This window comes from Nilaparvata lugens, chromosome 1 (assembly GCF_014356525.2).
Source record: "Nilaparvata lugens isolate BPH chromosome 1, ASM1435652v1, whole genome shotgun sequence".
Taxonomy (NCBI): domain Eukaryota; kingdom Metazoa; phylum Arthropoda; class Insecta; order Hemiptera; family Delphacidae; genus Nilaparvata; species Nilaparvata lugens.
The window spans coordinates 36063222-36089979 of NC_052504.1; the positions used below are offsets into that span (position 1 = coordinate 36063222).

The following is a 26758-nucleotide window of genomic DNA, read 5'->3' on the forward strand; positions in this document are numbered from 1 at the left end:
TATTAAAATTATTCAAATTCGATTTTCAGAGTAGGATAGAACTTCTAACCTAAACTTCCGAAGTCAATGACAACAAGCTAACAAGCATTGTTGACGTTGACATTCAGATTGGCCAAATTTCAAGTGTGCTAAAACAGCTGATCAAAAAACTTTTCATTGTTTGTGTTTATTATTCAAGAATCAAAACATTTATAATAATATCATCTTATTGTCATTTGGAAGAATAAAAGGTATAAACTCAACCTCTTACATAATTGAACATAATCTTATAGGTTATTTAGACAAATCAGAATAAAAAATAAAAATACTTGGACAATCTCCTGATATTCAGATTACCTCGGATTTGCTAGAGCTATGACCTTCCTGTTTAGCTTTTGGAAGTGCCTAATAAACAATTATTCTCATAATATTTATAATGTTTACTTTTCTTTGTGGCGAAAAATAATGTTCTCACCATGGGCAAAAATGTTTTTCCGGCTCTCAATCTTTTCTAATCCTCGGCCTACAGCCTCGAACTTGAAAACCGATTTCGAGCCGGAAAAGTCTCATTTTCGGCCCTAGGTGCGAAATATACTATTCCCGCACTAGAGAGCGGAAAAGTGAATCTTTTTTCTTTGCGTTCTGTAATCAGTGCAGGAATCGTCACTTTTCAAGGTAACTGTAGGAAAAAATAATTGTATGACTGAGAAAATGAATAAATCAATATAAACTATAAATTCAATCTCTCGTTACAAATTTTCTATGCTTTTACATTCCAGAGCAAAGCTCGGTCCCCCGATATTAATAAAGAAAGAATTGTCTTACACATGGGATAGGAAACTCACGAATCACACGTCTGAACTACGGTTTTCCCCGGTGCAAAGCATGGATTACCTGCTAGTATGTAAATGGTCTGATTTGAGACCGAAATATTATGGAATTAAATTTCACATGGATTGAATAAATTCATTTTAAAAGATATAAAAATGTTTAATGTACAACTTATGATTCTGAAGATGATAACAGAACCTCTGAACACAAAAAATCCACAATAAATCTATAGTCCAGTCAATATAGACATAAAAGAAGTGCTTGCAATTTATATTGTAGTTCTGATTTTTTAACAAATTATTTGGGTACATAAGAGAAGTCCAGAAACAATTTCTTCATGCAAAATTTTCTTGTGCTACATAGAGGGTGGCCCAAAAACCTTGTTTTTCGGCTAATTTTCCAGTTTTCAGCTATTTCTGCCAAATCTCGTCGTAAGCGGACAGAAAAATTTGCTCTCGCCTTTTTTTTAGATTATAAAATTCTAAATGAAATGAGATCATTCGGAACTCTATATCCAATGAGTACTGAGTTATAATTTTTCAAAAATGAGTGAAATTTTAAGAAAAAAAATCAATTTTGATGAATTTTAGTTTTTGATCAACATTATCTTCCGATTGTTACCATTTAGATGTATAATTCAAAATCCCTCTGGGCGTATTTTTGTGCTCTACAATCAGAGATCAGGTAGAGCGCTCTATCTCATATAGATTTCCAGGTACACCTGAAAACAATGCTCCTTGTATTGTGAAAAACACCTCATTTTCAGCTTCAACCATCATCACTAACTACATTGTCCTCACATTGATAATTCGCACAACGACATAAGTTCATATTTCCTTTGAGAATCACCCGTTAGATGCACTTCATTTCAATATTTCCTAGTGGAGAGGCGCGCTTAAGGACACCTGACGGATCAAAATTTCAAACGCATTACTTTTGACACAATGCTCAGATTTCAGTGTAGCCTACTAAACTTCACCGTTCTCGGCTCGTCAAGGCGGTCAAAAATCATGCATCATAAATCAAATTCGGTCGAAAAATGGAAAATTTATTGTTGAGTGTACTTAAGCTCACATTCCAATAGACAAAAAATGGCCAATTTCTATATTCAAAGCTATGTATCTCGGTAACCCCTTATTTTAAAAATCATTACTTGATCTTGAAATGAACAAAAAAGTTTTCTCTTTCATCTGCTGCAAACAATTCATGAAATGAGCAGAAAAAACAAGATTTTGGGCTACTCTTTATCCAGCATAAGGAAATTTTGCACGAAGAAATTGTTTCTGACTTCTATAATGTACCCAAATAATATATTAAAAAATCAGAGCTACAATATAAAAATTGCATGCACCAATGTATATAGTGACTGGACTACTATATTACAAAGAAAAGAATTGGTTTATACAAGTACGGGATACAAAATTCATGTGTAATGTATCATCACGACTAAACTACTGAACTGATCAACTTGAAATTTTGCATATAAATTTTTCATTTAACGAGGGTAGTTTACATGCCTATTTTTAGTTCTTAAAATTTTCAGTTAGTCAAGTTTACAATTCGCAAGGTATTCAGTACGTCAAGTTTTCAATTCTTCAAATTTGTGATACTTTGCTTGAGTGGTCATAAGGAAAATAGTGTTTTCAATGATTTTATCTTCTATCTTTTTCTTCCAAATCTATACTATATAATTTATAAGAAAGGAATTGGTTTATACTCATTTTTATTAATAATAAAACAGATCTAATTAATTTGTGATTCAAAGTTAAGCCAAACCAAATAGAGCTTTCTTCAAGTGAATTGTTGGCGATATTGGTAGCAGCACAAGTGACTTATGAATGGAAGGTTGCGGGTTCCACACAAATATTACTTTTTTATGCTGAGAATTTTCAACTCTGATGAAGATTATAATAATTTATAATAATAAATTCGTCAAAGAATTTTGACGAAATAATAAATATTTATTCAATTTTTTTTTGTTCCCTGGACATTATGGAGATTGCATTTTACAACACAAAGTTTTCTCCAGTGTTTGCACGGCTTCTATACAGAGTTGGAGAAAATTATGAAAACAGATTCATATTTATTTCTTTTACAAGGGAATTTTGATGATGAGTCTGATTGGTGATCCTATTTGAATTGGAAAAAACTAGTCTGTTTTTAGTCAAAATTTTAGTTTCTAGTCAAAACTAGTCAGAATTTTTGTCCGCCTTATTGAATCCAACATTATTTTTTTAAATGAAGGAGGAAATTCTCTACAACTAGACTTATTCTCTATTGACTAGACTTCCAATTTTTCATATAGAGTAATCCACGAGGAAGAATATTTTAATAATAACTTAAGGAACCTTATGAGTGAAACAAGGCTCACGGGCCACAACCTTTCTGGTGAACTTTGCCCCTCCAATAACTATATGATGTTGGCGCTGCTCAGCTGACATCTTATTTTTCCGAAGAGAGAGTCTGCCATATTTATTTCTAGTCGCAGGTGCAGGTGACACTTGTTTGGAAAACAATTTTAGACGCCGCAATTCTGTTTAGGATAGTGAGGAAATAAACATACAAAAAGTCCCCGCCCTGTCCTAAGGGGGTGGGGGTGGTTCAAAGGTACCATTTCCTGGTTTCTCGCATATAAATCGAAAACTATGCATCTTAAGAACATGATTGTTCCATTAAAAATTACAGCTGATATAATTTCCTAAAAAATTCATCTCACAGATTTTTCTGTATCTTCTATAGTTTTCGAGACATTCGCTCTTGTAGGTATGACATTTTTGAAAAAAAAAAACGTTTGCCTCCAATTTTATGCTGAAATTTTTAATTTTGCAACAATTGAACATTTGAAGGGAATGCCTGGAACACAATTTTTCAATTTGCAGCTCAATTGAGACTAGTTTGGAGGTAAAGTTAGCATAAGTGCGCATCTCTAACCCCTCTGCTAAAGGTGGAACCACTAAGTTTGACACTTGTTGCAAAGTTGAAAATTTCACCCACCCCCCATTAGAGGGATGGCAGAGGCGAGGGGTTCCTGGAATCTTCTGGTAATCAAGACGGAGGAGGCAGGGGGGCTTCTAGATCATTTCAGTGTGTTCCGGTTTTGGTACAGGGGATCCATCGACCAAAGGCAAGCGCGTTCTCGAACCTTCTGGCGGTTTCTATGCACTGCCATTGGTCGGACGTTTCCCCACACCTCCAGACCCTTCTGGAGAGTTCTGCTGTGATAGACTGGATGTATTCTCCACCTTTCTAGATTGTTCTGGTGAGCCTATATAAATGGCGCGTGTTGCAGTCTGCAAGTCAGTTGAGAAACTACAGTAGAGTGTTCGCTTCTTCTAATCGTGACAGACTAGTTATAAAGTGATAATAGACTTTTGCAGTTGTTTATACAGTTATTATTCTTGGTGACAGTAATTCTTATACAGTTATTTATACTAGTTAACCTACGCTTGTGATAATTATGTGTAATTTATTAGGTAGTTATTAGTTTATAGTTGTTTCTAGTTTACCTCCGTGTGTTATAGTGTTATAAGTAGTAAATCTAATCACTATAAATCGCATCAAGTGTTTTATTAGTGTGGAAACCCGCAACAATACCTCAAATTGAAGAGAATTCAATGCATTTATTTTTACCATGCATCATTGTTAGAGTTATGGTCTGAAAAAAATTGATGAAAATTATGTTATTTCAACATTATCACACTTTCAAGAGCGATTATATCGAAAACTGTCAGAAATATCAAAATAATCCACTAAAAAAATTGTTAGAAATTTATGAAGCTTTATTTTTAAATAGTTAGTCATATTGGTTGATCGCATAGTTCCCAAGATTTCCGTGTAAGCAAAAAATAATAAAAACGTTACACCACACCTACCCCTTTACTCCTTTAGCACAAGGGGTAGGAGTAGGGACTTTTTACATGTTCACCTCCTAACTAGTCCCAGCAAAGCTGCAAAGTCAAAAATTGTGTTTAAAACATTCCCTCCAAATGCATTTGGCAATTAGTCGTCTATTGTTGGAAAACTGAAGATTTCACACTCAAGACTGAAACTGCTACAACAGTCATGGAGAAATGCGTTAAGTTGTGAAATTATTCATAAAATTGAACAGAACTTGATGCTCTTTAAGCTCATAGTCAGCATGGACTTTTTCCATCGATTTTCAAAAAGTTATGAGCAAAAATAACAGAAATTATTCAATATAGTAACCATTTCATAAATAGTAGGTAAAGATTTTTGGATAATTGTTTCTAATTCTGTGAAATTTGGGGTAATTATCTAGAACGGACGCATCAGGTATTTTTCACTTTTTTTTAAATGTTTACTATTTTTTACTAACTTTTTCCCCCAACAAATCCAAAATGTCTTCTCCGACAACTGTCAGTATACTGTTTAACACTCAAAACTCCACTGCAAAAGGAAAAGCTAATCTCACCAAACCCATCCCATCCCAACCAAACCCTACTATAGTGCGTGGGGACATACAACTCCACCACCGCCTTAAAGAAATAGCGGATGCACTCCTCACAATCGTTATATCTTCTCTTGAACTGGAATTCAGCCAGGTAGCCAGGAAAGTCGGCCTTTTTCACACCAAATCTAGGTATAGTTACTTTTATTTGATCACTAGTATTTCACTATTTGGCCAAATTGCACTGTTCCCCACATATTTTACACGTAACACTTTTAAAATTATTATGCTTCATCAGAAATCTAAAACTTAATCATCTTTCATCCTGGTCTCTAAATGTATAGAAGAAGATGAATTGTTGTTCCAAGTCAGACAAAATATCATCACAAAATCAAATCCAAAAATTTTAAGGAATATAGTGTGTATATCTTTTAAAATACCTGATGCGTCCGTTCTGGACTAATACATAAGTGCTAGTAGCTTTACCTACATTTTGATTTTTGGACTGTAGTATACTTTTGAGAAGGGAGAGTTTTGGGCATAAGCCCATATAATTTTTATTACTTGTTTTTACTCAAAGTAATAAGTAAAAATTACTTAAATCATTGATCACTTGTAGTTTTTTATTATGTAATAATTTTACATGACTAAATAAATAAAAAATTGGAGGCAAACGTGTTTTTTTTTCAAAAATGTTACTCGTTATCTCGAAAATGAGAGGATGCAGAAAATTTTGTTTGAAGAATTTTTTTAGAAAATTATATCAGCTTCAATTTTGTACAAAAAAGTGTTGATGTAATTGGAGGCACACGTGTTTTTACTTTCCTTGCCTGCCCTATTACCATAGGTATGGAAAGTATTGCTTTCCGAAAAAATTAGAGTACCCCAATTTCTAAATCTCTATACGTTTCAAGGTCCCCTGAGTCTAAAAAAGTGGTTTTTGGGTATTGGTCTGCATGTATGTATGTTTGTGTGTGTGTGTGTGAGTCTGTGTACACGATATCTCATCTCCCAATTAACGGAATGACTTGAAATTTGGAACTTAAGGTCCTTACACTATAAGGATCCGACACGAATAATTTCGATCGAATGCAATTCAAGATGGCTGAAATGTCAAAAAAAGGGTTTTTCGTGATTTTCTCGAAAAGTGCTCCAGCGATTTTGATCAAATTTATACCAAAAATAGTCATTGATAAGCTCTAACAACTGCCACAAGTCCTTTATCTGTAAAAATTCCAGGAGCTCCGCCTCATCTATGCAAAGTTCGATTTTAGATTTCCAATTGTCAGGCTTCAGATACAAAAATAAACGAAAAATTTCAAGTGGAAAAGATTGAGCCCGAAAATCTCTACAATTAATGTCCAGTAACATTTCCATCTACAATTGAAAATAAGCTCGAAATTCGAGAAAATGTTATTATTCAAATGCAAACTTGATAAGAAAGGCAACAGAACTGTTGATTCTATTCAATCATTCACTGTACTGGAAGAGATAGCAGAATTGATCTCATCAGATGATCAATTTATATTAAATTATATTTCCGAAGACTTGACTCTTACACCAGATTTTTTTTCATTGACATTTTTCAAAAATGTTACACCTTATCTCGTTATCTCGAAAACAAGAAGATACAGGAAATGTTGTTTGAAGAATTTTGTAGGAAATTATATCAGCTTCAACTTTGTACAAATAAGTTATGTCCGTAAGATGCAGTTTTCAATTCAGTAGATGCGAGAAACCAGAAAATGGTACCTTAGAACCACCCCCACTCCCTCAGCACAGGGTAGGGGTGAGTCTTTAGGTGGAGTTACCTCCTTACTACCCTTACGAACCATTGAGTTCGTTGGTAGAAACTTTGGAAGAAAGATTATTGTAAATTTCCTTCAGGGTGTTATTTAGATCTTTTAGATCATTTTCTTCCAAATGGCACTGGATAGTCTGAAGAGCACTAAACGTTGAGTTGCATTCGTTTATTAATTGTGTTCGATTGCTGCCTCTTGAAGGTAGTTCCTTGCATTGTGATATGCAGGGCCCTTCATCAATTTCCAGGGCGGAATCTGTGAAAATAAAGAAAATAGATTTTTGTATGAAACAATTAATTATACTGACAGTATAATTTGCTTAAATCAACTAAAGGTACACTGAGTAGCTCTATTCATTGAAATTACTTGATTACCCCCTATATTCATTTGTACAATGTTTATTGTTATTCATTTGCGATTCGATTTGACGCTGTGGAAGGGGAAACAGTCGACGCGGTATGGCGTGGCTGACTCTCTTCACCATAGTAAACAGTAAAATACAGTAGTAGGCCTACTGCTTTCTAAGTTGCATCTTATTCACACTATGGCGCTCGAAACAATCATTTTTGTCTATTGTTTTGACATGCGATGAAACTAATTTTACACATTTTAATTCTCTAGAATCATTGTTGTTATAGATGTGCTAAATCATGCATTCTATGACAGACAAAGATATTGTTTGCAACCGCTAAAATATTCATACTATTACTTATATAAGACATATTTGAAATATGTGTGTATGATCATCATTCTATGCTAAAATTTATCATAAGTTATGTCAAAAACTGAGATAAATCATAGATTACAATAGTGTTAACAGTGGCAATTTCCTGAAAAATCATAGCGTGCAGTGTTTGCTGTTTTCTACAGTTAATATTCTTCAAGCTAGGTTGATAATATACCTTCAGTTGAGCCAAATATATATGACGGCTGAGGCATAAAAAAATTATACATTGGGCTTGTTGAGTCGAAACTTTCTATGATTCTCTCTGTAAAGTAGCATATCTTCTGTTCTTACTAGTTGAATCTAGATTATTTAGACAGTCCAATATGAAAATTCAGTAGATTCTAATGATGAAAGCCATGCAAACATACAATTTAAGGAAGAGTAAGCATGCATAAAAGGTAGGAAAATCATGAAAGTGTTTCACATTTAACCACAAAGTACCCTACCGTATAAGATTAATTGAAAGACGATTCATCATCTTCTATTATTTTTGTTAACATATCGATTTTTCACCTCAACTCGCATCTTGTAATTCACTATACAAGGTTGGCAGAAGCTTTTCTTTATGTCGATTAATGATGATTGAAATTGATTTTGGCACCAAAAGAATAGATCATTTTCTATTTGAAGCATTCAAATTGAATCTATTGAACATGATTTCTTATGACTTTGAAAAATGTACCTGATTATCAATTCCATGGTTTTTATACCATTCTAGTTCATTGTGATCATTGAAGGGTTGAAGTGATGAGTTAGTTCAAGTGAATTCTAGTACACAAGTATATTGTGCTTATGATGGGCTCTTCTTTATTTTCTATCGATGTTTTGCTCCAGTAGAGAAAATTTAAAATGTTGGTTTTACATTTTATAAGCTTTATAAATAATATAAATTTGATAAGTCCAATGAATCAACTAATCGATGTTGATTTTCATTGTATCGCTTTGTATCAATGTTACTTGCACTGTTTGCAATTCATCACTATTCTCTCAAGAATTAGTTTTTTATGAATTTCATGATCTGAAAGTTGAAATTCAAAATGCTATTTGGATGACGTTCACATTCCACTGGTTTTTTTCACAATAATTGTTACGTTGAAGAGTGAGGCAATTCAATCCATTTGGAAGTAAAAGGAAATCACAGTGCGATTTGAACAGTGGATAGTAACTTTGAAATTCAGTTGCTCAATTCATTACGGCTTGATACTATTATTTATAATTATACTTGATCAGAAATATGCATTGTCTATAATGTTTATATTTCAGTTTGACCAATCTTCTATCACAGTCTCGCTTTCATTCATAAACATGATAATCCTAAATACGTTGATTACCTTAAAGATGTAGCTTATCTTACGTCGAACAATGTATAATATAAACAATTTTCATTAAATTACTATTATGATAATCATTGGAATTTCTGCCTGTGATTGAGAAAAAGTCATTTTATGAGCCTTGAAATTCATACCTAGAAAAAGTTGCATTATTACTAGAAATTTTGTTATTTTTACTATTTATTATAGGTAGTCATTGATTTTTGTGATTATAGAGATCAACTACTTTATTCTGAATCAGGATAAGGATAAATAGGGAAATTGTGAGATGGGGATAACATCCATAGTTACATAGCATCAATTTGAAAGCTCTGATAATAATGATTTGAACGGAACTGCGATTCTGGCTTGGTATTGCCTCTTCATGTTCAGTGAGAATAGTAAGCTTCAGAATAATTCGTTCTCACTATATGTGATAATATTTGGTAACATTTGTTAATATTTGAACCGAATGTGCAACAAATTAATCTACTTTCAGCTTGAAAATGTTCAACTTATCAGGAGTACAGTGTTATCATATAGTATCTCAGGTAGGCCCACCCTTTTATTTTTTTTGTTCACGTGATCTGATGATATTCATTCCATTATCAAGTGTTTAAATTATAAAGAGTGAAGAAAAAAGTGAAAACACAAGAAAAGCTACGAAAAGAAATTTTGAATCTTCATTTTTCACAAAATAAGGATAAGATGAAGGAGTCGGACACATAATATATCATGAAACTTCGTTGAAAAACATCAATATCTGAAACTAGAGTTATCAAATTGTGTTACCTCTGACTCGTATAGAGAAGGCACACTTCAAATTAATATGATAAATTCTATGAGCAAACAACGAAATCCTGATTTTTATCATGAGCATGGTTAAATCAAGAAAATTGTAATATTTTTTAAGAGTATTGAAAAGTGAAAATCTATATACAGCGCATGTCAAAACAATAGACAAAATTGATTGTTTCGAGCACCATTATGTAAATGAGATGCAATGTAGACAGCAGTATTATTCTGTTTACTATGGTGAAGGGAGTCAGCCGCGTCGGCTGTTTCCCCTTCCACAGCGTCAACTTGAATCGCAAATACATAACAATATACATCAATAGATTCGCAATGAATGTGGCTACAATAATTATTTGTCACATTGTTCTTTAAAACTACTTGCTTCGAAGTTAATCGGAGAAAACAAAAAAATCAAATCGAAAAACCCCTAAATTTTTACATTATATTATTCTATTAAAGAAACTGTTCGATTTATTGAGGAAATGAATTCGACTAATATTGTAGTCCTTAATTTAACGAATCGAATGACATATGATACATTTTTTCCCGATCAATGGTTACAGAGATAATTGATTTCCAGTTTGCTGTTTACTATGGCTAAGAGAGTCAGCCGCGCCGTTCCGCGTCGACTGTTTCCCCTTCCACGGCGTCAAATCGATTCGCAAATACATAACAATATACATCAATGGATTTGCAATAAGAGTGGCTACATTAATTATTCGACTCATTTCTGTTTAAAACTACTTGCTTTGAAGTTAATCGAAGAAAACAAAAAAATCAAATCGCAAACCCCCTAAATTTTTACATATATATTATTTTATCAAGAAAACTGTTAATTTTATTGAAAAAATGAATATAACTAATATTGTAGTCCATAATGTAACGAATTGAATGGCATATAATAGAACTATTTCCGATCAATGGGTACAGAGATAATTGATTTTCCGTGATTACCTGCATTTTTCAACTTTGAGGGGCGCTAGGGGGGAAAGCTCCAAGGGGATTTCTTGGGACTTTTGGGAGAATGACCCTCTAAGAGGGTTCTATCGATGGTAGAAGATTCAGCTTTTATTTAATTTTCGGATCGAAAAAACCTTTAATGACTGGGCTATTGACCAAATTCATTGAATTCACACTCAGGCTTATTAAGCTTACAAAAGCCTTTTTTATATTCACACGCTCTTGTCAACGTAGTCTTCAATCTGAATACTATCTAATGCTTGAAGCTTTGCGAATTTGTACATTTGTACATACTACAATAATTTGACATATGCATTTTTTTATTGAAATGGATATCGATAATTCTAAGGTAGAGGTGGATAAGATCATGGCCTTCATTAGGCCAAGAATAGACATCTTGTAATTTTTTAAGTAAATGCATTGCTGAGGAAACACATTGTTTCCTATCTGTGAGATATGAATTAAACCAAACTATAGATTGATGACTAAAACCAAGAATAGTTAATTTTTTCAGAAGAACTTTGTAATCAACAGTATCAAATGCTTTATAAAAGTCAAAAAGAGTCAATATTGTACATTTTCTTTGATCCATTGCCAACCTAATATCATCAGTGACACGTAGAAGAGCAGTTTCTGTTGAATGAGATTTACAAAAACCAGATGGAAAGTTATGAAGCTTCTTTTTCTGCTCAAGGAACTCAGTAACTAGTGCATGTACAAGTCTTTCAAGTACTTTTGATAGTGCGGATAAGATACTGATAGGTCTGAAGTCTTCAACTCTAATTGGAGATGAAACTTTATTCAACGGACGAACTAGAGCAGCCTTCCAACTTTCAGGAAAAGATCCGTTCTCAAGAGACTTATTGAAAATGAATGTGATAGTTGGTAGAACAGCAAAGAGCATTTTCTTGATAAATTTGATTGTAATTTTGTCAGCCCCAGTGGCATTGCTATGAATATGCTGGATTGCTTTGAAAGCTTTTAATTCTGAAATTGGATGAAAATGGAATTGATCTTCTAATGGTATGTTGAGGTTTGTTACTCGATCATTAAGGTAATTGCAATGATTTCTTATTGCTGACTCATCACGCTGATTTGAATGTGGAATGAAATGATTGTTTATATCGTCTAGAGGTAAGTCAATTTGGATTTGGGATTTCTGTTTGCCAAGACCGAATTCACAGGTGACCAAGTGATGGAGGAGGGGGGTCACCTGTATCAATATATCAATGCTATAATATGATCAATCATGCTGGAGACACACATTTAAATTATATAGCTGATCAATACAAAAACCTGAGTCAATAGTTTACTTTTCTGAAGACTAACAAGAAGCACTTTTGATAGTGCTTCAATGAGAACTCATCGTTGAAATAAATCGAAGAAGCATTATAATACCTAATGAAGGCCATGATTTTATTCACCATCGTATCATGAGCTTTAATTCTTTTCAATTTGATGTATAATTTATTTATTTTATGCATTTCCATAGGACCGTTGCAGCAATTTTATTGTTGAGTGTGGAATCTTCACTATTGCAAAAATATATCAATTGACAAAGGAATTTAGAGGAAACATATGAACTTAATTTTTGACTTTGCAGCTTTGTTTGGACCAGTTAGGAGATGAACATGTGAAAAGTCCCCAACCCCACCCCTTATGCTAATGTGATGAGGGTTGTTTAAATATTTCATTTGTTGCTTACACGCTGATATCTTGGGAGCAATGCACTCCACCGACCTAACCAACCATTCGAAAATAAAGCTTGATAAATTTCCCATAAGTTTTACCGATTAGAGTTTTATGATATTTTTAATCATTTTCAGGATAGTTTACAAAATATGCTCTTCAAAGTATGATATTATTAACAACTTTTTGTAGTTTCAGACCGTGAAACTGATTTCAGAATTTTGTGAGCTTTAATTTTATACAGAATAGTCAGTCATCCGTAAGATACATAGTTTTAGATATATATGCAAGAAACCGAAAAAATGGTACCTTTAAACCAACTCCACTGATTCAGCACACGGGATAGGAGTGAGGACTTTAGATATGTTTACCTCTCACTACCCTTAACAGAGCTGCGGGGTCAAAAATTGACTTCCGATATAACCCTTCGTTGATTGGACCAGCAACAAAATAATAAAATTATACATCTGAAGAAAAATATCCAATCTTACGACTACATTATCTTGGTAGTTCAACATTTCAAGACCCATGTTTACATTTATAAGGAAACTACTCAACAAGTTTGTCGGCCTATCTCAGAAAAATTCTGTATAAAATGCTGAACTTCAAAAGGAAAGCAACTCACTTTTCAAATTTTACACTACGCGAGAACGTGCGTGCTGTACTACTTTGAACATACAACGGCGAGCGTCCAGGGGGTTAATAAAATTTACAAATATTACAGTTTTGATAAAGGTTGGTTTCAAGTATATCACGTTAAATTTGAGTTGGATTACCTTTATAATTATCATCTTCGTCCAGACCTTTTACGAACATTTCAACATTATGTTGATCTTGATCAATTTGACTTTTCAGTTTTGATTTGGTAGAAGATATTATCCTTTTAACCGTGCTTAAGTTTGGGTAAAACCGCCTTCTTAATTGATCAGTTCCTTGCAGGTCACTTTCAACAAAGGATTGCACCTGTTTAGAAATCACAACTGCATTCCTTTCACCTCTCGTAATGAGTTGGTTGATGTAATCACTAACTCGACTGTCCACTGGTTCTGTCAGAGCTGCAATTTTACCAAAAAAATGATTCTTATGATCATCCACAGTAGGCATGTTGAAGAAAAATCCTTCTTCTCCAACGTCTTCACCGTTCTCTATTTTCTTTTTAATGACTTCTATTGCCTTAAGTCTCTTGTACTTTTCAGAAGCGTTTCCACTCACCTGAAAGCAAAACAAAAACGTTCAAGTAATACAAATATTCATTGGAAAATGCGAGGAGGAGGAGGAGGAGGAGGAGGAGGAGGAGGAGGAGGAGGAGGAGAAGGAGAAGTTCAGTGACCAGAAGACCTCGCGCATTTATTTTAAACCACAGCCTCATCTAATAAAATGCAATGCCCTAGGTATAGTGAGGTTCACGTTATAATGGCAGTATTTGATCAACATTGCTGTTGCTATCCTTGTCTATCATTCGACAAAGCAGATCTCCTTTCTTTCTCCACTGCCATTATAACGTGTACCACACTATAACATGTCATCAGTAAGAACCCACTTCGCTCGTTCAAAAATTCAACTGGACTGGGTTTAGTACAATATAATTACAGGTGGGTGGGCAGGAAAATAGCTCTCAGGCCAGCTACCAAATCGGCGTTATTGCTTGTGATTGCGAACGATTTTTTGCGAACGAACTCCATCAAAATAATTTATCTTTTACTCTTACTGGAATTCAATTTAATTTGCCACCCCGGTTTAAATGAGGTTGTTTCATTATTAAAAACCGGCGAATTAGGTTGAACTTTGGCATTTACATAGCTTAATTTTAATCAAGTTTAATTATCTGTTGCAAGGAATAATATGTTTAAAAAATCATACTGCTATTAAAAAATATTAAAAGGTTATGGAAAAAATTATGATAGCCATCAACGTCCATTCCAAGCCATTGCACCCAAAAGCATGACATTCGTGTACAATCCTGTAGCGTCTCCTAAAAGAAGGGATTCTCAAACCAACACCATACACATGGCCGTTAAGTGTAGCCTATTTGTTTAAATTTTCCCCAGTTTTCAACAATTTTAAACGTAACCAATAAAAAGTACTTGAAATACCTAACAATATTCAATGGGCCTACTTACTTTGTGTTCTGGTATCCTAATCACTCTTGTTACAATTATTGAGGCAGGACAGTCTAATTTCTTTGTTATTTGAGTCCGATTGTATCTTTTGATTAACGAATCCTCATGAGCCTGGAACAGAATAGATGAGAATACTATACTGTATTAAGAATATATTGGCAGTGATCATATGCATATAAAACAAATATATTTTTCATTGACTACCACTAATACGAATAGTTAATGGATTTGAACATACGAAATATAAGAGCATTATAATACACGAGCGTGCCAGTGCCACCACCATCTCTATAGATGGTATCAGTTAATTCGTCATTAAAAAAAATCTGGTGTGGCGCACTCACAAAACTTTCCTTGCCGTTATGAAAATTGATCACCTGACGCTAGTGTTCCCGCGCATCTCAAGTCTACTATTCAAAGATTTGAGCCAGCTGGTGACAGGGCAATAACGCTGGAGACACACATGAGGTCTGCTATCTCTTCATAGTGAATGATTTAATAGAATCAACAATAATTTGCAATTGAATAATCACATTTTCTCGAATTTAAAGCTTATTTTCAATTTTAGGTGAGAATGTTACTGAACATTAATTGTAGAGATTTTCATGCTCAATCTACTCCACTTGATTTTTTTTGTTTCAATTGTATCTGAAGCCTGATAATTGGGAATCTATCTGCATTGATGGGGCGGAGCTCCTGAAATTTTTACAGATATGGGACTTGTGGCAGTTGATAGAGCTTATCGATGACTATTTTAGGTATGAATTTGATCAAAATCGTTGGAGCCGTTTCCGAGAAAATCACGAAAAACCCTGTTTTTGACAACATTTTCGCCATTTTAGCCGCCATCTTGAATTGCATTTGATCGAAATTGTTCGTGTCGGATCCTTATAGTGAAAGGATCTTAAGTTCCAAATTTCAAGTCATTCCGTTAATTGGGAGATGAGATATCGTGTACACAGACGCACATACACTCATACACACACACACACACACACACACATACAGACCAATACCCAAAAACCAGTTTTTTGGACTCAGGGGACCTTGAAACGTATAGAAATTTAGAAATTGGGGTACCTTAATTTTTTTCGGAAAGCAATACTTTCCTTACCTATGGTAATAGGGCAAGAAAAGTAGAAAAACTGAGGAGGTTTGAGAGTGGGTTTCGGGCTGAGAAATCAATTACAGCAGCTATAGTGTGTATAAAATAAGTTGAGACTAGGCCCTTCTTCGGATATTTTCGAATCTATTTTATCCGACCAATAGTTATTTTTCAAGGCTGTGCAAAAGCTAAAAAAACTTTCTACTGGTGACATTTTTCGATTTGTATACTATCAAGCTATCAAAATGGAAAAGTTTTCAAAGGAAAAAATTTTTCTCCGATCATTACTTTTTGAGATATAAAATTTAAATTTTTGGGACAGGTCATTTCAAATTCAGTAAGAGATAAATCCATGAAAGTATGACGATGAATTCTTCATTTTATTTTTGATTGAATAAAACAAAAATTTTCCGAAAATATACATTTTTGAGAAAGTTATTCAATTTACTAAAAATGACCAAAAATAACTTTTAGTTGATTGGGTTCGTCAATGTCGACACATTTCGAGCAGAAAACATGAAATTTTTGACATGCTACAAACTTTTTTTCTCAAACGATAAGTGGGTGGTGAAAACGAAAAAGTTTCTCAGAAATAATTGGATTTGTTCTTTCAATTGTCAAATGATTCTAGCATGTCGAAAATTACATGGTTTCTGCTAGCAATGTCTCGTCATTGTCGAACATAATCATTATTGAGAAATAAATGTAGATTGAATAAAAATGATTCAAACATCAATAGAGACATTCTCCCCGTCATTTTGGTATACAATTTTTACTTATTACATCCCATAACTCACAGAAAAATGATGATTAAAAGGAAAACATATTTTCGCACAAAATTTCCTTTCAATCCTGAAACTTTTTTAGCGCTACTGGAATATCAGGGATGATATTCTACAAACAATTCTGTGGTTGAATGAGAAATTCGAGAAAGTCGTAATTTTACACAAATTGGCAATGCTGTAATTTCCTCAGATGCAGGGCCAAGTCTCAACTTGGTTCATAGAAACTATAGCAACTAATTTCCATTAAATAGAAACATTTTCAATTTCATAATCCTAAGCTATGATACAATTTTTATAACAATTTACTTCTAAATAATAGTAAAATTATAGATCAGAAAAAGTGCACTTGGCTTTTTTTTTGCTGAGGGTGATGCCTACATGAGCTTTAGCCCTTAGGCTTGTGCGAGGGTAATGAGGCGAATGATGATTGGAGATGAGTGGACATATAGTTTTAGGTGGGTTCCGAGCCACCAGGAAGCGATTTTTCAACTCATAAATGGAATTCAAAGGAGTTGGCTCAAGTGGTCACCCATCCAACGGGAGTAGCAAGCGCATGATTCTTGACTTATCAGAATGATACCTTATCAGCGCAAACATTGAGTTCTCCTCTGCGCAGACAAACATTTATTTCTTTGCGCACAGTAGATTTGCCACATTTATATTTTTGCATTAATAATTCTTCTTTTTTTCATTTTAATTTTGAATTTGTATGTATTTTTAACGGTATTGTTTGTTTTTGTGACTAATAAAGTTTCTATTTCTATAACCGCTTCGCTGAGGTTTTTCCTTGTTCAAGGTAGTACATCAGACTGTAAAAAACTTTTTACTAATGATATTTTTCAACGTTTTCGATTTGGACACTATCAAGTTATCAGAATAAAAAAGTTTACAATATTTTAAACAGTTGAGAGATTATTTTAAATATTCAAAAGAGATCATTTTTAGCATTCATGAAATTTCGAGTACACATTCTTGATGAAATAAATAATTCTCTCATCAAATTTTTGTAAGTTATTCAATTTTCAAAAATATCACAAATAAAGTAGTTTTTGAAAATAGAATAACTTTTTCAAAAATCAATATTTCAAGGAGAAAATTTCATGAACTTACCTCTTACCGAATTTGTAATGATTTGTTTTATTTTTTTTTTTTGGTTTTGATTTTTTTTATTTTTTCAAATATTTAAACTTTGGGCGCTCATAGCTCAAAAATTAATAATCAGAAAAAATGTTTTTCAATATTTTTTATTTATTTTGATAACTTGATTATATAAAAATAGAAACTTTGAAAAATATTACCAGTGAAATGTTTTTTTAGCCTGCTGCACAGTTATTAGGTTTGAATTTTCATCAGCCCATAGGTGAAGAGGCAATATGATAATCCAGCAAGTTCACCTAATGAAATGGGCAATTGTTTACACTTTAAGAATGTTCTGTGTGTAGCCTGCCTAAGATTTAACACTTTTCTGTGAATGGCGATCTGATAAGGTCGATTTTTATACAAACTCATATAAAAAGTGTGATTTGGCAATACTCTATTTATTATAAATCCGTGAGTAAGTGAGCAGGCAAACATGCAATTAAAACTTGAGACAGTGCTGTGTCTCTGGATTTTGAATGCAAATGGGGAATTCAATTAGAACCGTCGGATAAAAATTTGTGTGAAGCAATTTTTTTATAAATGGTGTGAGCAGTATCCGAATAAAACAAAATATACTACCAACCTTTCTGTCTCTTTCTTCTTCATATTTTCTTTTCTTTTGTATGTTTGTATCTTTTCCTTGATGACATATATACCTGCGGGATCCAAAATGATAATATGGCAAATCATTTTGCCAATATATATGTTGAATTGGAGTTGGGTAAACTGAAACAATAAATATAAGTTTTGTAAAATATGCTCTTCAAGCAATATGAAACGTTGATTTGGTAATACAAAATCAAGTAAAACTGCGTGAAATACATGTAAGTGCCAGCTTTTCAAGAAAAATGAAAATAAAAATTATACTTAAAGTAGGTGTACCGTACCTACTGAATGGGTGACTAATGAATCAATTAGTGACATCCATGAATTTTAACTGATAGATTCTATTTTGGCGCCTTGATGTGGCGATCCTTTCCAGCGTGCGTGCCTCTGCCAGTTTCCGTTCGCATATCGTTAACGGAAACACCGTGTGTATCTTTGAATTGCAAGTATTTCTTTGATAAGAATTTTCCAAGTATTGATTTTTGTTAATCTAAATATTGGTAACCTATATTTAGTTAGTAAAGGTTCAATAACCTTGCGTTGTGAATTCCACGCTAAACATCAAACAGTTAATAGAATAGAATAGAATGGCTTCTTTATTTGTTGACGTGGCGAAGTTTGGACATAAATGTCTCTACCACTTAACCTCGTAGAACCACTTTAACAGTCACTGGTAATCGACAAGTGGTTGACCAGAACAATACAAGCCAAAGGAATGCAAGCCAACTGTTGGATTAACACTCAAATATCAATCAACAAACTTGATTCTGATAGGAACATACACATCTCCTACCACTGATACAGAGGAATTTTTAGAAAAAAAGTAGAAGTAAATTCGTATGGCTTTTGTTGGTGGGGAGTCCGTCCCTTGCGGGAAGGTCCTACCGCCTGAATATATAATTTAAGCCGTCAATGGGCCTGTCATGCTTCAGCCGGGACCGACAGTTTAACGTGCCAATCCGATAACACGAGAGTGATCTGGTTAAAAAACTTTTGGTAATGAGAAGGGTTTGAACCCGGGATCTTTATGCTGCTAAGCAAGCACTCTATTCACTAGACCACGGATCACTCCAAGATTTTTTTAAAATTGACGGATTTTTTTTAGAAGTATTGGGTCAGTTACTGGGACAACATACAAAGAAGTCAAATGATATAGTAACACTGGAAGATGTAAACTTTGACATACTCAGACCAGATGAGCGTAGTGTAAAGGACCTTCGAAATGTGTTATCTGAGTTTGGATGCAGAATACATCACATCCCTGTAACAAGGAAAACCCCCACTACTGTATCCAGCATTGATGGGTGTTAAACAACTATCAAACAAGAGGAGATTGTAGTAAATGCACACTATACACCACTGTCAGACCACCATTTGTTGCTATGCAAAATAAAAAAAAGAAGTAAAAGTTGCCACACCACTTACAGATACTCTAGAAATGTTTCAAAAAACAAATTAACTGAACTAAAAGAAATGTAAAATAAAACCAACTTGAAGTCAGTCTATAAACCAAAGTCTGTTGAAGTAAAATCGAATAACTTTCTTCAAATAATGCTCCAGAGCCTTGACCACATAATGCCTCTAGAACCGCAAAAATGTATCAAATGAAATTATTTTTATGGATTGTGAGTTACAGAGGATGAAAACCTCCCTTCAAAGATCTGTGGATAACTGTGAATGGTGAAAGAGATAAGCAAAATGGAAGGCAGAACAGCATAAGGCTTCTTCTGGATGGTAAGCTGACAGTGGATCCATTTGAAATCAGCAATATTTTCAACATCTTCACCTCACTTCAAGTATCAAACCAGTACCACATCTGAAGCTAACCCCACAATAGTATACCAATTTCCTAAACCTTCAAAAATGTCACACACCAAGAAATGGATGAACTTCTTCAAAATTGTAAATCCAACAACTCGGCAGGCTTTGATGAAATCTCGGGGATGATACTGAAATTCTGCAAAGTAAACATCATAGAACCATTGACCCAAATCATCAACACCTCATTGAGCCAATCTACTTTGCCTTGTAAAATGAAGATATCTAAAGTGTATCCAGTTTTCAAGAAAGGAGACAAGCTTAGTCCAAACAACTACAGACTGATATCAAATTTACCTGGGACTTCAAAGCTGACTGAGCGGGTCGTGTACAATCAATTGATAGCACATCTGGGAAAACATTAACTGATATCATCATTTTAACATGGTTTTAGAAATAGCACATATGTACTTCGTAGAATAAGATGTACCATTGATGTTAGTACCACATTTATCATGCCCTACTTTCCTCAAAGCTCCGATATGGCATTGTTGCCTGGGGAGCTTCAGCGCAGGTGCACATGGACAGAGTTCTACGAAGAAAGAAAAAAGCCTTGCGAACCATCCTAATAAGAGATGCACTGGAGCACTGTATACCATTATTTGTTCGAAACAAACTGCTTACAGTGGTTTCAATCTACAAACTTGAAACCATAATCCTTGCCATAGACTCAAGAAATAGTCAATACACACACAAGAAGCAAACTGAACTGCATAGGCTCAGCAAATTCAAGAACATACCTCAGAGCTCATTCAGGCTCACATTTCTTCAACTATTTACCAGATAGCCTAAAGAATTTGAGGGATTCACGGACAACATTCCACAAACAGCTGAAAAAATACCTCATTGCAAGACCGTACTATGCACCGAATTCACTGAGGAGCATACGTACCACCACCTTAGAGTATAGTGCAAGATTGACGACTCTTACAGAGGAAATCATAATCCATTGACGATTCCCCGATCCCAGGACCGTGAGGAAGACATCAGAAACAATTGGAACAACAAACAACAACAACAACTTTCAAATAATCAAAGCTGGATTTGCACACAAAAGTGACAGTAAATATATAATTCCCGAAATTTCTAATGGTATTACTCATAGCCACCCAACCGGGCTGAGTGGGAGTTTAGAACGCGTGAGAATTATACTTCCACTGTTTACTGTGACTGTTGTGTGCGTATTCAGCTTCAAACTACCATCTATACTTATTAAATTTAATATAATAATAATAATAATTTCTCTGGATGAATGTTGGACGACACATCCACAGGAGTTTATTCATAAATTCAGGAACATTACATATTATTTTTCATACATTTTCAATAATATAACAATATTCAAGGTTTACAAAATGATACCTCACTATATAATATATAGAGGTAATCATAAAATTAATACAAATTTATGCTACAACAGATAATACAAAAAATCTAAAAGTATATATCTTTTACCCTAAGCATCACCTAGTACAATGATACTAAACCGAGGTACTATTTTCTACCTATAAATTACCTTATTTAAAAAGAATACTACTTAAATCTAAATCCTACTTACTATTAGTTCCTCACTACTTTGTATCCCAATACTGAAAACCAATGTCTAATTTTTCTTTTGAAGCTACTGAATTTTTCCTCTTTTGATTTCTTATGGTAATCTATTAGATATTGTAGGCCCTAAATATCCTAGTGATCTTTGCCCAAATGCTGTATTCATTCTTGGTACTTCTTGGTTGTAACGTTCTCTTATTCTAGTATTATGGCTATGATTTATGATATGGTTCCTATTTTGATGTTTTTTCATATACCCTAATAACAACAATATACAATTGCCTAACGCTGAGTACTCTATTTTCTATAAATAATTCTACAGTTGGAAATCAGATTTCCCATTATTTTCAAAATGCGTTTTTGAGTTTTAAATAATGGATCTATAAAACTGAAGTTAGCTGCACCCCAAACAAACAGACCGTACCTTAAAAGAGATTCAACTAATGTTGGAACACTTCTTCCCAGTTTTTTCCTTGAAATCCACATTTTAAAACATTCAATGATTACCAGATAATTGTGCTGAGTTTGTTAATATGCGCTTACTGAAAAGAAAACACAGGCTTTCACATTCAGTCTAGCTAGAGGTACTCTTAGTAGTGATGCATGTGTTAAACTTCATGGCTTTGTTCCTGGTCCCAAGCTGTGATGCAGAGAGCATATGGATTCTTTAGCAGAGTAATCTTTCTGCTAATGCGCCTCAAGATGGAAATGACATTGGAATTCACAAGGATAGCCTACCATGCTTTTTTTCATTCTCTTATCATGCATGGTGTGAGACTATGGAGTCACTCAAGCGAGTTAGGCAGAGTATTGATCCTCCAGAAGAAAGCCATTCGCGTGTTGTGTGGTGCTCCTTAGCTTGAGCACTATAAGCCTCATTTTTCGGCAGGTCAAAATCATGACTGTCTTTAATGTGTACATTTCCCAATGTCTGTTAGCCATAAAAAAGATGAATACAATCTGGCCAGAAATGAAGACATCCATAATAAATTATGATACAATAGACATTGTGCGGATCTACATGTCTATAGAAATAGACTGCAGAAGATTTCATCTTGTTTCCCTGTTTCAGGTGCAAAATTCTATAACCACCTACCTGAGAAAGTTTGGTCCTTGCAAAGTAGCTTATTTGCCGGCACTGTCAAAAATGGCTATTGGGAACCCCTCTTTATAAAAATAGTGAGTTTTTCGAAATGAGTGGCTGTGAGGGTCACACATTGTTGAACATAGTGGGGAATAACCTTTGGGATATATTTTGGGATGTACTGTACTTATTTATTGATGCTGCATTCTAGCTAATATTACTTGGGTTAATATACATTAAATTAGACATAATATGAAATATTATTTTGGCAATAGAAGTAGATATTAGGCTTAGTAAAAATAGTCGATTCAAAAAGACAATTAGACATTGAACATATTAAAAATCGACAGTAATATTAGATATATTCGGCATTTGATATATCAGACACATAATTTGTTGATGCATAGATTCAATGTTTGGATATTGTGTTTAACAACTGTGAAATTGTATTTTATTTCAGGTACTTAGCATTGTGACTGTTTCTAATTGTGTATATTGAATTTTGTATGTGGCCTGTCTTACAGTATGTACTGATGTACTCAGTCTCAAATAAAGATCATTGAATCATTGAAATTTGAAAATTTGGTTGAATAATTTTACTTAAGATGTAGAATAATAAAATTCATGACTAATGTACGCTATTGTTTTGTTGTAAGCCATTTTGTTTTACTTTTTTCTATGTAATTTCAGGTTGACTATACATTATAACACATTCAAGTTTTTCGAGAGCTGAGCCAACAATTAATTAGTTAATATCCTGGTAATATTTAACTGTTAAGTAAATTCTTGTAAAAATAATATTCACTCGTATATATATTTATATTTTAATTTACATGTCTTGTATAAGGTACCTTGTCAAGCATCTTCTCTAAGGTTTGCTTAAGGTAGCTTATTGATTCATTTCAATTTTTTTTCTATTCTATTCTACGTGAAGGACATAATTTATGTTATAATATAATATTATATTATCTTCTTACTGAACAGTGAGAGCTCCTGCCAAAGAGCAGTCCAAGGAAGTACTTACTTCTAAAAGCAGTCCATGGCCGCTATAAAAAGGTAATTTTGAGTTATCTATTAAAAAAAAATCTTAAAGACTTTTCTGTACTTGTGAGGAACTCTTATTTCCAGCTGCCATGATATATATATCTTCGCATTATTCTTTTTTCAACTATAATAAATTAGTCCAGGCAACGAATGCTCAGATTATCTTTCATTCCATGTATAATTCGACTATTTCACGCATTCCCATACGACTGTTGCAGCAGTTTTAGTTTTGAATGTCAAATCTCAAGATTTGCAACAAGTGACTTTTTCGAATATTACACTATTCTGTCATCATGAATTGGCAGTGTGCTTCAGTATGAACATTCATATTGAGTATCTATTGGAACGTCTGCGGAACTAAACACAGGGGGTGTTTCTCAACTTCCTACCAAACAAAGACACGCAAAACTAAAACTGCTGCAACCGTCGTATGGGAATGCGTGAAGTAGTCGAATTATACATGAAATGAAAGATAATCTTATGCTCTACAATCTAGTAAAGAGCACATTCTTGTTTCATCAATTGTTGAAAATTTATGACTTAAAAGAGCGAAAAAATGGAAGAAAATCTGGTTTTTCGAAAATGCATCACTTTAGAACATGAATATCTCGAAAAGTATAGGATATATCGAAAACCTCTATTTGACAAAACTTGTAGGAAATTTATTAAGCTTCATTTTTATGTAGTTGATTATGTCAGTATAACACATTGCTTCCAACATATAAGCATGTAAGTAATAAGTGGTAAGAGTTAGTACTAACAGTTTCCTTTATGATGAAAAATAATCCATTCAGGACAGTACTAAATGGCCAAAATATGTGACTCTACGACGTTTTTTTTTTTTTAAAAAAGGAGCAAGCAGGAATGATAGCTCTGTCCTCTGGTTGCTTACATCAACCAGTTGAAAAAATGAATTTTTTGTTGAGAACAACGTTCAATTTAGTACAGAAATTTAGTATAGATTTCCAGCCTGATGTGTCTGCGAGCACTGGCTCGATGGTGATTGGACTGAATTCTAATATTGATGAAACATGTCTGCTGGCTTCATACTATAGAGTATCGTGAAGATGGTGTAACAGTCTTGGTGAGAAGCCACATTGAGTCCAAACAAAATTATTTGAGCCATTACTGTGTTGAGCTCGACTTTGAGGAGGTGGCCGGTGTTTATTTATACATTGATTAGATACTATACCATTCTCAACTATGAATGATTGGAAAAGTAACAACAGGCTTGAAGCCCAAAACTGTTCCTTTTCCAAATTTAGATGGAAATTGTCCAGAAATAGGTTATGCTTATCATTTTATAAGTTTTGTCCAATTTTGAGTCCTGAAATTATTGAATCTAAAACGGTTATACTAAGTATCTATCGGTCTCCAAATTGCAGTATTGATGTGGTTTTCCATGGTTTGGATGCAATTCTAACTGGTTTTTAGAATATAAATAGGAACATCATGATGGGAGAAGATTTCAAAATAGCAGTGAACTTTAATGAGCCATCCACAAGAACTTTTGTTAACCTGTTGTGTTCATAGACTCCGAATTGCCTCAAAGACACCCACCAGAGGGAACCGCAGTCTGGATACTGTTGCAACCAACCTTAATGAGACGAGAGTTGAGGCGCAGGTAGTGGAGCCTCTTGTGGCTGATCATGGTGTAGCAATTATCAGGGCCAACATCAATATGGTGAGTGACTCGCCAGTAGGGTGAGGAGGATAAAAGAGGACATCATCCCTTTGTTTGGGGAGACGGTGTCCAGTGTGGACTGGGTGAATGAACTTGTGGATAGAGATCTCGATAGAACTAAAACGCATTATTCAAGAAGGTCGATGAATTCTTTAATATTTTTTCCTAAGATCTTAAGGAGAAACATCAAGCAGCCAAGTTGATTTCAAAATAGTAGGATATTATGGTTCACCCAATAACTGACCAAACGCAGAGATCTGGTTCTTGCCTTCAGGGGTGGCTGCCTATTGATAATTGCCCCCAGGAGAGAAATCGTCTTCATCGGCAGTAAAACCAGGGTGAAATCCATCTATAAACCTAGGATTGATGAGGCCAAGAAACTAGCCAATATGAATGAGATCGAGTGTGGCAAAAAGTCAACTCGTCCTAAGGATTGCAAGAGGTATTTTTTTTAATTAGCAGTGAACCAATTGTCATCGTGACCTATCAAGTTAATAAAACTGTTCAAGTTAAACAATCAAGTTAACAAACCTATCAAGTTAAACAATTGTTCAAAGTCCACCATTTTATTTTGACGCAATCTGGCATAGCTGATTTTGGTTTAGAAAAAGTGTTTAAAACTGTATTGTTGAAATCCAACTTAACCAGGTCAACACACTGATTCCTGCAAGTAACCTTAGTCAAACAAGTTAATAATTCACTGTATGGTTGATATAGTTTATAGTAGGAGTGCAACCAATCTGGAATTCCTCAAAAAATAAATATAAGCCTATAACTTAAATTATAACACAATTCTTATAGAATCAACTATTTTACAGAAAATATACTAAGTTATATCATGTGAATACAAATACGAATATTACCGAAAACCTTTCCTAATACATAATCAAACAGAATCTTTTAGGTTATGTTATCCAAATTTTCAGGCAAGAACAATATTTAATCTAGCTCATCTGAGACATTGAGAATTGAGATGGAAAGCTGTTTAGAAAAATTTTACTTATTACCTTTGCTTTGTAAGAAATTCTTTGGTGCCTTATCCAATACATATTTTGTTGATGTTTCAACTTCATGTTGATGAAGTTGTTCCAAAAATTGTTTGTACGTGTTTACAAACTCCTTCTCTCTGGGAACTTCCATTTTACACAATTATTGACGTTGACAAAACTGGTTTGTGGTTCCTGAAGCTATTCTGCTCTGTGATATCAGTCACAAAGTGGAAGGAATCCGAGTATCCGAGAGAAAATTCTTACCGGCTATTGTTTCGCTCTTAAGAGCATTATTTATAGAATGGTCTATAATTTCTATTACTGTTCCAAG

The 26758-nt window shown here is 33.9% G+C and overlaps 1 protein-coding gene across 2 annotated transcripts; it reads right to left on the reverse strand.

Annotated features, from left to right (window-relative positions):
* Positions 1 to 948: 948 nt before the first annotated feature.
* Positions 949 to 26758, reverse strand: LOC111044077. 2 transcript variants are annotated; one of them, XM_039420363.1, is made up of 5 exons: positions 26446 to 26758; positions 18235 to 18377; positions 14622 to 14732; positions 13278 to 13713; positions 949 to 7275 (listed from the first exon to the last, which is right to left on the reverse strand). In XM_039420363.1, the coding sequence occupies exons 1-5, from the start codon at positions 26576 to 26578 to the stop codon at positions 7043 to 7045; spliced, it is 1056 nt and encodes a 351-aa protein (XP_039276297.1). In that variant the 5' UTR covers positions 26579 to 26758; the 3' UTR covers positions 949 to 7042. The 2 variants fall into 2 exon arrangements, with proteins under 2 accessions (XP_039276297.1, XP_039276305.1); XM_039420371.1 differs by lacking the exon at positions 26446 to 26758 and adding an exon at positions 25970 to 26242.